Raw genomic sequence first — 12,095 nt, 5'->3', positions numbered from 1 at the left:
GAGAGAGAGCGCGTACCCAGCCAGCACGGCTTCCAGACCGCCTTGGTATGATCTGTTTTCTCGATGATGATGGTGGTGGTGGTGGTGGTGGTTATTATGTCACTACGTAGCATGCCTTGGTTCCTTTTTTTTCCAGCTTCTCCCTGACTGAAAAGTGATCGTGGGAGCTTGTGCACGAGGGTGGGATTTGAGAATATGGTCTTCTTCTTCTTCTTCTTCGACCATTTGGAGCGGGGATGGCTAGCTATCTATCTATCTGTCTTTCTGTCGAGGTTTCTTTCTCCAGCAGCAGAAATGGAAGCATAGCTAAGCTAAGGGCTGGCATTGGTTGGTCTGCTTCGCTTGCGTATTTGTTTGTTTGTTGGCTCGTGACGTGACGGCAGGGATGGTGAGCCCATAGCACTCGTCTCGTCGCGCTAGGCACCGTAGACCTCCTTTCCTGGAAGGCCATGCTGCTAGTGCTCCTCGGCGGTGTGTATAGCTAAGGCACCTCCTTCATACGCCGTCGATTCACCATGCACCACCGAGCCTTCGGGTCCCCCTACCCTCCCAAGACCTCCACCCATCCGCTCACATGCATCAGCCAAAGAGATCCTCCGCCTTATTCCTGCGCAGCGTCCCGCGGCCCCTGATCTTGTCGCTAAACAGCTCCTTTCCCTCATTCCCACTCCCACCCTTGACGAACTTGTCCGGGAACAACTCCCGCACATTCGCTGGTGCTGTAGCCGCGCCCTTGATGCTCATCCCCGCTCCGCCCTTGATCGATAGACCCGCTGTACCCTTGATGTTGAGCCCGCTGTCATCCCCACTCCTCGGCCCAGCACCGGAACTGGAAGTCGGGGTGGAAAAGAGTTCCTTCCCAGCATTGCCATTGCTGCTTGCTGACGCCGGCGTGTTGTGATCGCTGATGTCCATCCTCCCCCTCATCCGCCGAGACAGCTCATCTGCATTCGCAGCATCCGCTTTGGCACGCGCATCGAACGCGTCGCTGCGGCGGTGATTTGATCGATCGGTGCGGTTGGGAAAGAGTTCTTTCTTCAGCTTCGCGGCTGCGGCGACGCGGTCGGCTTGCTTTTGCGCCTGGAGTTTGTCACTTGCCAGTTGGCCGCTGCTGGTCTGTGTGCCGGAGATGGAGGAGGGGAAGAGCTCTTTCTCGCGGTTGGCCTTGGGGAAGGGATGGGGATCATCGCGGGAGTAGGTGGGTGGTGGAGAGCGGTCTCGGAATCGGTTGGTGGGTCGATTGCGGCGGAAGGAAGAGGAAGAGGGGCGCTCAGTTTCGGAAGGGTCAGAGGCATCGTCGAGGATGATTTCGTCACTGTTGGTTGTGCTGCGGCCAGGGGAGGCGCTGCGGTTGCGCGCGGTTCGCCTCCCACCGCCAGCACCACGACTGCGCGAGGGTCTTGCTGGTTCAGGGTTGTCGTCGTACATGCTTGCATTGAAGTCTGCTCCTCCTCCCGATTCGCCATTGGCATCTTGGTCCCTCCTCCTTCGGTCTTCGCGGTCGTTGTATCGTCTTCGCTGGTAGTCTCCATGGTCACCGTTGCGGCGGCTACGGCCGTTTGCGAATTCGGCTCGCATGCGCTCGATGGGATCGGCCTCTGGGTGGAGGAGGTAGTAGCGGCTTGCTTCTTTGGCATTGCGTCTCTTCTTGTCGCTGGCTGTTGCTCTGCGGACTTGGAGATGGGAGCCTGCGCGAGGCTTTGCTTCTCGTAGCTGTAGGGGACTGTTGATGATGTCTGTTTTGGTAGGTGTGACTGCGCAGAGAGCTTCCAGTGCTTGGAGAGCAAGGTCAGATGAAGGATAGACCAGATTGGCGGAGGTATCGTCGATCCATTGGACAAAGGTTGGGGGTGGGGAAAAGTAGTCCATGGCAAAATTCCGCACATCATCGGTGGAGAAATCGTCAATGCCTCGAATATGGACTTTGGTGGGTTGTATCTCTTGTTCAGGGTCTTCAGTGTAGATCGCTGGTACTAACGTATCAGGAATTGGTGCATTGAACGGTGTCAACTCGTACTCTTCTCCTTCCTGTAAGCCAGATGTAAGGATGTGGTGTGGCATGGGTAAGTGGACACGCTGAGCAATACCTCAAGTTCTGGTTCAGGGATCGGTTCGACATCAGCGTCCATATCAATGTCAATGTCAATATCCATGTTGTCATCGTCGGCCATCGAGCTGCCAAACTGCTGCGACATTGTTTCTAGGTGGGTGGTCATGTTCAGGAGAGGCAGAGTAGAGGATAGGGTAGATGGATGAAGGCTAGATGCTTAAGAGCGAGCTTACGCAGAATGGAGAGTACATATAAGGTAAAAGAGCGCGAGGCTTCAGGCTTTGCATCGAGGAACATATCAAACGAATGGGACTGTATCGGTGTAAAATACAGAGTACACAGCAGGTAAGATAATACATAGTGGTAATTAACCAGCGTGCTGATATCTTGGCAGGCAACTGTCCTTGAATCCAATCAACTCCAACCACCAAGTCCAACACATGGGAAACATGTCTTTCCCTCTCCAGTGGCCCGCATGGAGAGGTACAATCCAGCACAAATCCTCTACCTTCTCTGTCAGAAGGCTACTACACCGACCTCCGGCGCTTGGTAGGTGTGGCTTCGTCATCCTCGTCCGCCACATGCTGGCGCTTCGGGCTCTGGCTCTTTGCTCTTGGGGTCGCATAGCCATTTGTCTGCACGCTGGTCGAACTCTGTGCCTGGTCATTCGTCTGGTCATTCGTCTGGTCATTCGTCTGGTCAACAGTCTGGTCAACAGTCTGGTCAACAGTCTCTGATCCGTCACCACCATTGCCATCCGTTTCAGTGGTTGAAGAACGCGATGCCTGCTCCTTCTCCTTCTCCTCCTTTCTCTTTCTCTTGGTTTCGGCGTCTTGTTTTGAGGTCGTCAATGGTGCGTTTTGATTCCTTCGTTCATCATAACCCGATCGCTCGCGAAGGCCCCTGTTCCAGACGTTCTTCACACCAGTCCACGGCCTCTGGTACCCTTGAAGCCGCATGCGTCGAGCGGTTTCTTCGAAGCGCGCTTCTCCAGAGATCACATCTTCGTCAATGATCTCCCTCATGAGGCGTATAGCTTCTGCTTTCTCCTCTTCAAGCCATCGTTGCCGAGAATAGGTTTTTGGTGGAGGCAGAGGAGTTTGGTTGGCGCCGGCGGTACCTAGACTGTGCGGAGTTGGCTTCCGACTCTTGTTGGGCTTCTTCCGCGTAGTGCTGGAGCTGGCTGTATTCGCTGCTTGATTGCTGTCCTGCTTATCTTCGTCGTCTATAGTGTAGGGCTTCCAATAGTTATCATAATTGACATAGTCGTCATCCTCATCAGATTCGTCCTGCGAATCATCTCCTATGATATATGGCACCCGACGCTTATCAGGATTGACATAGTCGTAATCATGATCAGATTCGTCCTGCGAGTCTTGATCATCGTCATGCAAGTCGTGAGCGTCGTCCTGTACATCTTGATCGTTGTCTTGTGCAACTTCGTCTGTAATATGGCGGTTTTCCTTGTCAGCGTTCGTGCTGCCGAGATCCTCGTAATCGTATTGATCTTCATCCTGCCCATCGCTGTCATCGCCATCTTCGCTAGGAGTGCCCTGTCCTGGATCGAACCCATCTTCACTACCATCAAAGTCGTCTGCATCAGGCTGGTCGTCCTGATCACTGTCGTTGCCATCATCGTAGTCGTGGTCGTCTGTTGACATTCTGCCTCTGGCCCTACAAGAACTGCAAAACCAAGTACTCGGCACCGGTCCGGGGGGAACCCCCTCGCAAGGTCGATGATACCAGCCTCGATCACTGTATTCTCCTGTAGGAAGCTTGAGTCGTGGCTGCTTTCTGTGGAAAGCAGAATCGCAACTGATGAAATCCGCTGCAGTGTCGTCGTATCCGCATTTAGCTTCACAGGTATAGGCTAAGCCCAGGACATTCCCCTTGGGTAGACTCGCTCTTTGCTTCTCAAGCAATCGATCCACACCAGCCCCGTCTCGCATGCCCGCGATAAAGTCGACAGGACCTCTTAACCGCGAGACGGCCGAAGTGCGCCCTGCTTTATTTCCACTGGGGGCCGGCGGTGAATTGAAAGTAGGAGCTGATGGATAAGAAGTGTCGACTTCCTCGACGACGTGACTCGATGACGGAGACTCCACCGAAGCGCTCTTTGCAGCTTGCTGGGCTTCTAGGGCTTCTAGGGCTTCTAGGACTTCGGGGGCCTTCTGGGGCTTCTGGGGCTTCTGGGGCTTCTGGGGCTTCTGGGGCTTCTGGGGCTTCTGGGGCTTCTGGGGCTTCTGGGGCTTCTGGGGCTTCTGGGGCTTCTGGGGCTTCTGGGGCTTCTGGGGCTGCTGGGGCTGCTGGGGCTTTCATAGCTATCTCGACTTTCCGGGCTTCCAGAGCTGCTTGAGCATCTTGGGCTTCCTGAGCCGCCAAGAGAACTTTTGCAGCTGGTCTTGGGTCCCGCGACAGGTCAATTAAAGAGGTGTCTTGACTGGCGAACGTACAATTGGCCGAAGTTTTGATGTCGTTGAGGACAACCTCGATTTGAAATGCCATCGTCTGGCAATGAGATAGTTTCTCCTTGAGGTCATCCAGTGCGTCGAAAGCAATCGACAATGTTGAAGAGAGTAATGGTTGCTGGCGGGTTATTGGCGGTTTTAGTGCCTTGAGAGGCGGCGCTTCTATCACTGGACTATGATACCTACTCGCCATGGTGCGTATAGCCTTGCCTGAGGATATCTGTGGTAGTTGAAGACGTAATTTTGAGCTTGCTTCCAGCGCAAGAGTGATAAGGCGAGGGCGGATGAATGGGGAACAAGTGAGAAGAGGCACTTTCCTGACCAGCAGGAAGAAGAGATAGAACTATGCGTATGCGACACGTAGAAATCACTACCTGAGTGAAGAAGATGAGCACTTGAGTATTTAGAGAAACAAAGATGCTGTGGAATAATGGAGGAAAAGTAGAAGGATTTCTGTGGAGCAGCAAGTAAGAAAGTTGGGGAGTTGTGTGCCAGCACAACCATTGAGGAAATAGCCCCTATTGTTCCCTTTGCGGTCAATACCTCAATGGGCCTCAATGGTGAAGTGAATGAATGCTCCAATTGAGGTGACATGCGGTTTTAGCCTGGTGTTGAATAACTCACATAGGACAATGCAGCAAGCTTGTTTCCCACCTCCCCCCCTTTTTTGTAGTCAGCTGCAAAGCTATTATCACACCTCGAGCCATCATCTTCAGCATGACTTTCCCGGCCTGATCTTGGTCATTTTTCCGAATTCCTAAAAGGGCTTCTTGGCGGTCTTTAGTCGTAGTAGTACTGTAACAGCTTGCTCCCTCCGGTGTGGTGGCAGAAAACCTACGCCACACTTGCTGTGACTACCATGATCAAGATAGCCTTCGAACCCAAGTACCAAGAAAGGTTTCCTGGTGGTTCTGGTTCGAAGCTGGTCGTCTTCTCTTGCAATGGCTAGCTAGGTAGCAGGTCACTCCACCAAACATTTGTTCATGTTCCATTTTGCGCAGTTTGGATTGACAAGAGTTTGTTCCCTGCGTCTACAGATGAATCTTTCAAAACAGACGTAAGTGCAGTCTTATGGCTGGTCTCTCTCATGGATGGATGGTAGAGATCCATAACTGTCTCAGGCCTTAATTCTAGCATCTTGTGACGATTGTACATAGACAGATAGCCTTTCCACCATAGTGGTCGAGATGTCGGCTGTCTCACAGACCATCGATGTAAGGTAAAAGTTCTGCAATGATGTCTCTCTGATGAGATTGAGCTGGAAAGATTGAACTACTATCGAGTACTACGGAGTACTGGTAATCCAATTTCATGATATTTCTCCATCTCAATGCTTGGCATATTAACGCTTACGTAAGCCAACCAGCTTGTCTCCGCCCGTATATGTGCACAGTACCCAGTACACAGTCTACAGCAGCATACAACACTGTTCAGGTTGGCTGCTTTGGCGACAACAGACTCGCCATGCGATGGCCCAGTCTCTGGGCCTCGTACCCGTCACAACAAGATGAAGTCAGTAAAGAACTCGGCACAAATACCAGCCAAACACCGGGAGAAGCCCTCGACAGCTTCCTCTCGACCTCCAAATCTGCATCGACCCTCCCACCCTCCCGAAAATCCACAGACTGGTCCTCTTTCCTCACCACCACTCCCTCACAGCTCTTCTTTGCCCGAGAGAATATTCTTCCGACTGCCGTCCTCACTGGCACCTGCCTCGCCTTCTACGCATTCTACCGCAGCTATTTACGCCGCATCCCTGTTGCAGGGAACATCAGTCCTGGTTTCTTTCGAAAGAGGAGTCTTGTGGGACGTGTGACGAGCGTGGGGGATGGGGATAATTTTCGAGTCTTCCATACGCCCGGCGGCAGATTGGCAGGATGGGGCTGGTTGCCGTGGAGGAGGGTGCCGAAAGAGAAAAAGGAATTAAAGAACAAAACGGTGAGTTGCAGTAACGCGCAACCTGGGAGCCGATATGATGGGACTGATGATAGTGGTAGATACATATTCGACTTGCTGGAGTCGATGCGCCAGAGCTTGCGCACTTCGGCAGACCACCGCAGCCGTTCTCACAAGAAGCGCTGACTTGGTTGACGGACTACGTTCTCAATCGCAGAATCCGAGCTTACGTCTACAAACGCGACCAATATGATCGCGTCGTCGCCACTGTTTATATATGGAAGGGCTTGCTTCGGAGAGACGTTGGCCTTCAGATGCTCAGGGCCGGGTTAGCTACAGTTTATGAGGCGAAATCCGGCGCGGAGTTTGGGGTTGGTCTAGAGGAGAAATATCGCAAGGCCGAGTGGTGGGCTAAGCTGAGGAAGAAAGGAATGTGGGCTGCTACTAAGAAGAACTTTGAGAGCCCAAGGGAATACAAGACGAGACATGGAAGCGAGACAACGGTGGAGGCTGCCAAAGGAAAGTGATTGATGTGGATGTGTGTTTTCGTCGAAGCGTAGCATGGTGATACCCAATGTCTTGGATTCGTCGCATCATCATCAGATAGGGGAAGTCAATTGGACTTTGGAAAGAGACGTGGAACACTTCGGAATGGTGGGTGCAGCAAATCCTACTGTAACAAGTACGGGTGGTGACCTACACAGATATTGCATGGACCCCTGGTGCTCCTATGGTACACCTAGCAGAGCCACCAAATGATGACCATGATGACCATGTCGTCCTCCAGTCCACTTGAGTGCCACACTACTTTTATTCAACGCTCTCCTTCTGTTTCTATCAATTATCGGCAGAGCATACCAATAGTGTGCAGAAGGTTGTGCAACTGCTCGCCCCAACTATGCACCTGCACCGCATTCTCCGTCTCCCTGTCGTGCGCCTGACCACCAGCAATGTTCGCTCTTGAGATTGGCACACAGAGATGGTGCGGACAGAATCTAGAAAGAAATATTGAAGGACAGAACAAGAAGAAAGGCAAGAGACAGAGCCGGTGTAGGAGCAGACATGTCAAGAAGTAAATCACAGGCGGGTAGGCATGCGGCTGTTTCACGACAGACACAAGAAGGATGCATTCTCGACATAGCTCACATAGTCACTGCCTCGTTGCCTCTTGAGTGCCCACGCTGCCTTGCTATCGTACATGCGCTGGGAGGATTTCCAGTGCTCTGCTAACAGCACCATCCGCTTACAATCAGCCTTTTCGAAAGCAGAGGAGCCCAGCAACCCAGACTCAAGGCAAGGCACGTCAGATCTTTTTCGAGCAGTTGCTCACCAGTTTGCAATACGGCTGACGGTGTTGGAGGGGTCATGAGCCAGCGCGCAATACAGTTCCGTCTCACGCTAGAGAAGTTCTGTGATCCTCCATGTACCTCTCCTCCGTGACCATACCGAGATGAGCAATCCGAACCTTGTGGGCTAAGGTAAGCCAGCGCAAGTTGTGGTTGGCTTGTTGGACGAAGCTGGCAAGGCTGAGCTGCCAGATGCAGGGGAGGCTTGCTACGCTATTTAACCACAGATGGATAAAACTGGCTGTCGAGTGTACTATGTACTACGTAGTACGTAAATTGCTAGTGAGAGACTGGCAGTAGGTCGGCATACGAGTATGGCTACAATAATAGTACACGGGGCCGGCCGGAATATGAGTTCCAACGTTGACTGTACCAAGAAGAGATAGCAGCACAATTTCGCGGCATAGTACTATGTCTCGTTGAAGCCCCGAGCATTACCTGCTAGCCACATTCATCCTACATCGTGATTCGGGAGAGTCTCTGCAGATTGATTGGGTACTAGTTAGGAACTATCTCTCTGCAGTCCTGTACATAGACAACTTGAAGTCAAGTTATCCGTATATTTTAGTGGCCTTGCTAATTCCTGAGGGCCCATTTCATCTGCTGGAAGGAAAATGATGCATCAACCAATGCGGCAAAAGGACGGCGCTAAGGGATTTCGAAGCACACTTGGTGATGCACCTTGACAATAGATGCTGGCCTCACGGATCCCCTACCATCCGGGCAGATACCAATCCACCGAGCGTCCGAGCATGGCACTTAACTAGCTATTACTAGTTAGTACGTAGTTGACCAAAGCGCAGCCAATTCCGGCCGAGGTGACATTCCTGCCAAAATGACCCCCACTGGCCCGTTTCGACCATATTCCCAGGCGACAGTCGCATCGGTGACTATTGCAATTCTCCTGCAAAGTACGGAGTATGACAAGTCCTAACGCTCTCTCCGCTGCGGTATTAGCTGCTTGAGCTTCCGCTGTCATTGCCTGCTTCGCCAATAGCAAGATAGATATACCGCAATTGCTGCTTGATGGCTTACGACCAAAAAGCTTTGGGTAGTTCCCCACTGGAATGCCAGATTGAGGCCCAGGAGGAGCGTCATCTCCGATGACGACTTTTTTAATTTGCTTACATGAGCCTTGCCAGCTCGTATCTTTACGGTTGAGATGCCATAATAGTCAATCACTCCAAGAGGAGAGGTGTGAGATTGTATGCCATTGATCATACCGTGGCGCCTGTCAAAGGGGGGTCCGAGCCTGGTGAGGAGCGCTATCTGAGGGTTTTGGGCTGGGATACAATCTTGAATCGTGCACGATAGGACAGGCTCGTGTCCTCGCTTAGCATTGAGTATTCTTTAGCTTCCGTGAACCCTGGTCCCCGGTTGACCAAGGCACGGACGGCGTTTGAAATGTCACCTGTTTCTGGAGAAGATCTGGTCCTTTTTCAATCAGATCGCGGGACAAGATCCCATTTTCGATTGCCATTCCCGCGATCTACATGCTACAACGGTTAGCCAGATCGCGCAGCTCAAAGCAGTAAAGTCCCAGTACAGTCCCAGTACTTAGTGCTGGAAGCACCTGCCCTTGGCACCTACTATTTCTGGTCGATGCCGTGATGAGGTCAAGCTCTTCATGTACAAAACAATTTCTATATGCATACTAAGTCAACTTAGATACTCAGATACTTTCAAAAGCTGTTTGTGCAGCGTAACTGCGCAGGCGGAGCTCGATTGCCCGTTTAGGGATCCATCGGCTTCGCAAGACTTGTTTCATGTTCGCAGTTTATATATGAAGTTCAGCATTTTACTCAAAGGATACCACTCGCCTCGAGTACACAATAATATTCATTATCAGCCCTCTGCCTACTCGAAAAATGAGTTATCCGTCAGGACCAAGCAGCTATTTCGAACATCTGCCCCTTGAATTGCATCGCATGATTCTGGCTTTTCTGCCAGACTTCTCGTCCCTTCACTCCGTCGTAATTGCCTCTAGAAGCGCTCATGATGCGTATATGCTTTCTACTCCATCTATCCAATGGAGTGTGTTGAGGAGATTGTTCTTCAATGAGCCTCAATTAGCCGCAGAATCAAGATGGCTGCATGCGGCATCTTACATTCGGCGGAACACGCCAGATTGGCACGACGACATGGACGGATTTTTAGCCTATGCTGAATGCAAATTCGAAAAGCAATGCGCAAAGGACCCCCGAGAGACTGTCACGGCAGAAGGACTAAGATTTCATATCATTATCGAAGACTTGGCCAGCGCTTTTCCGAAAGCTGTCAACCATCCAAATCTAGACGGATCGACGGGGGTGTCAGAAAGCAGCATCTGGAAGATCCCTCTACAGCTAGCAAAGAGTGTCAGAATCCAAAGGGCATTGTACCGCTTTCAGCGGATCTGTCAGATGTACCCTCGGAATGTACAGCACCTATGGTATGATGGACGGACTCAGAAGGAACATCCGCTTGGTGACTTCATTAGGCGGCTGCCTAGCTGGGAGTTGGAGGAGCTACATTGCGTCTACCGCTACTTGATCTCTATGGTGTCATTTCTTGATGATCCGAAGTACAGTTCTCTCGTCTGTGCTCATGGTATCGAGAATGAAATCTTGAGCTACCGATATAAAGAGCAAGTCATCTCCATGGGACTAATCTTCCTGCACAAGCTGGTCACAGCGCCACTAGAGACACGATTAGCACTCTTGAAGCAGTATTGTCACCCTCAGACTTCAACGCTATCGGATGTCCTTCCATTGGACGGCGCAAACAGACCGGCTTGCAAACGTGCTCAAGATCGCTTAGCATCCAGCCCTTGTTCGGGCCCCGCGCGGGCTGGGGTTTATTGGGATTGGCATCCCTCAGAGATCGCAGTCGCACAACTTTGAACGAGATACGAGATTGGGGCTACTGCTTTAGAAAGCGACCCTCTGAGGTCATGGGGTGTTGTAAGACGAAAAACGAGCGGCTAGACACAGGCAGCTGGTTAGAGAATATTTGCGAAATTCAGCACGCTTCAACTGTGACGTTGCTTGCAGCTAGCAAAAGATTCTCCTTCCTTTGGATGAGACTGTCTGCCTAGCCCAGGTCACAATCACGATACAGCTTCCCACGACAACATCTGCTCCAGCTTGTCATCCGTCTGCGAGAGTTCTGCGCCTCAGAGTCTGCTAGAAGGCGCTGCCAAGAATTTGCTGACACGCGTCACATAGGGCTTTACTGTCAGGCACCAGTTTCTAACTTCATATCACAGTTTATAGGCCACCGTCTGCGTTCGCCAACATCCAGATATTGTATCTCGTCTCTTCCCTAAGCTTACACGACCTCAAGGGATAGGGCTCTTCGACGCTGATACTAAGTGCTTCTACACTCACATCATTCAACTATCCATCCATCTGTCAATGACGGTCATACATTCACCCTCAAGGCTTCAATGCTTGCCCACCGAGATCATCATTTCCATCATGAAGTCTCTTCCCGACCATAGCTCCCTGCTTTCCCTTCTGCAAACCTGCCGCTCGCTATCCGACATCTTCGACTACGCCGGGCCACAGATCCTTCAGGCCATCTTGTCTCAGCTCTTTCACCCCAGAACTATTCCAGAAGCACTGACCGTCAGGTGAGCGTTCTCTTACATCGCATATAACACCCAATCTGTGCTCGCAGTTTGCCCGGCCTTTGCAAACGACCTCTCAATATCTCTTCTCTAACATTTCTCACAACCAAAATAGATCAAAAATCTTCTTCAATAGTCGGCGGCGTCGGAAAGGCCAGCTCGCTTCGGGCTCTTGTAAAGACCACGAAGATATCATATACTACCGAGCAGTTGCCGCGACGTCTTCTTCCTCCGTCTTCTCACCTCTATTGGCAGCGCCAAACCTAGTCGGACCACCAGCTCAACGATGGATCACAACAGCGCATTGACTGAAGTTGATACAAATTCAACCATGAAATCTAAGCTTCGAAATTATTCACCCACTTTCGGACGCCTTCTCACGCGTGAGCATCGGTGCATATCTTTTGGATTCCCTACCCCATTACTGCTACTTTACATCGATTGCCACCAGAAGCGTTAGGTTCATAGCTATCTATATACATAAGCTCGAATGGCAGCAAGTATCTGTTCGATCCGCATATGGATCCTGAGAAGGGTGCGGCAATTACCATTGAATTGGGTCTTGAAAAGATTCAGATGGCCTTCCGCGACGAGCACGCCATTCTAACACATCTACGCGCGATAGTATGGGAATAAATTCGTCACCGGCGCGTGGGATAGGTCCTTTTGTAGCTGTTGCCTTTCTTGGGAATGTTCTCGAATTGAGCCTGCTCGAGGGTATAAAT

General features: G+C 51.3%; 6 protein-coding genes across 6 annotated transcripts in view; 4 read left to right on the top strand and 2 right to left on the bottom strand.

The window, feature by feature from the left end:
• Positions 1 to 244, top strand: part of EPUS_03947 (uncharacterized protein) — a gene marked incomplete at both ends in the record, with an annotated part of 5,900 nt that extends 5,656 nt beyond the window's left edge. The window contains one exon of the mRNA XM_007801702.1: positions 156 to 244. Coding sequence (XP_007799893.1) covers positions 156 to 244 — 89 coding nt within the window. The remainder of the gene's footprint in view (positions 1 to 155) is intronic.
• A 335-nt stretch (positions 245 to 579) lies between these two features.
• On the bottom strand, positions 580 to 2,195 carry EPUS_03946 (uncharacterized protein; the record flags this gene model as incomplete). Its single annotated transcript, XM_007801701.1, has 2 exons — positions 580 to 2,028; positions 2,088 to 2,195. 2 exons carry the CDS (start codon positions 2,193 to 2,195, stop codon positions 580 to 582), a joined length of 1,557 nt encoding a protein of 518 aa, XP_007799892.1.
• Positions 2,196 to 2,577: 382 nt separating this feature from the next.
• Positions 2,578 to 4,711, bottom strand: EPUS_03945 (uncharacterized protein; the record flags this gene model as incomplete). Its single annotated transcript, XM_007801700.1, has 2 exons — positions 2,578 to 4,097; positions 4,156 to 4,711. The coding sequence occupies 2 exons, from the start codon at positions 4,709 to 4,711 to the stop codon at positions 2,578 to 2,580; spliced, it is 2,076 nt and encodes a 691-aa protein (XP_007799891.1).
• A 1,271-nt stretch (positions 4,712 to 5,982) lies between these two features.
• On the top strand, positions 5,983 to 6,941 carry EPUS_03944 (uncharacterized protein; the record flags this gene model as incomplete). The annotated part of the gene is made up of 2 exons (XM_007801699.1): positions 5,983 to 6,456; positions 6,516 to 6,941. 2 exons carry the CDS (start codon positions 5,983 to 5,985, stop codon positions 6,939 to 6,941), a joined length of 900 nt encoding a protein of 299 aa, XP_007799890.1.
• A 2,687-nt stretch (positions 6,942 to 9,628) lies between these two features.
• EPUS_03943 (uncharacterized protein) lies at positions 9,629 to 10,642 on the top strand (the record flags this gene model as incomplete). Its single annotated transcript, XM_007801698.1, has 1 exon — positions 9,629 to 10,642. The coding sequence occupies one exon, from the start codon at positions 9,629 to 9,631 to the stop codon at positions 10,640 to 10,642; it is 1,014 nt and encodes a 337-aa protein (XP_007799889.1).
• A 576-nt stretch (positions 10,643 to 11,218) lies between these two features.
• Positions 11,219 to 11,678, top strand: EPUS_03942 (uncharacterized protein; the record flags this gene model as incomplete). Its single annotated transcript, XM_007801697.1, has 2 exons — positions 11,219 to 11,373; positions 11,486 to 11,678. The coding sequence occupies 2 exons, from the start codon at positions 11,219 to 11,221 to the stop codon at positions 11,676 to 11,678; spliced, it is 348 nt and encodes a 115-aa protein (XP_007799888.1).
• Positions 11,679 to 12,095: the final 417 nt, after the last annotated feature.

The sequence above is a fragment of the Endocarpon pusillum genome (assembly GCF_000464535.1).
Source record: "Endocarpon pusillum Z07020 unplaced genomic scaffold scaffold1323, whole genome shotgun sequence".
NCBI classification, from domain to species: Eukaryota; Fungi; Ascomycota; class Eurotiomycetes; order Verrucariales; family Verrucariaceae; genus Endocarpon; species Endocarpon pusillum.
Note: the sequence above shows the minus strand (reverse complement) of the source record. Positions and strands in the feature narration are given on the sequence as shown.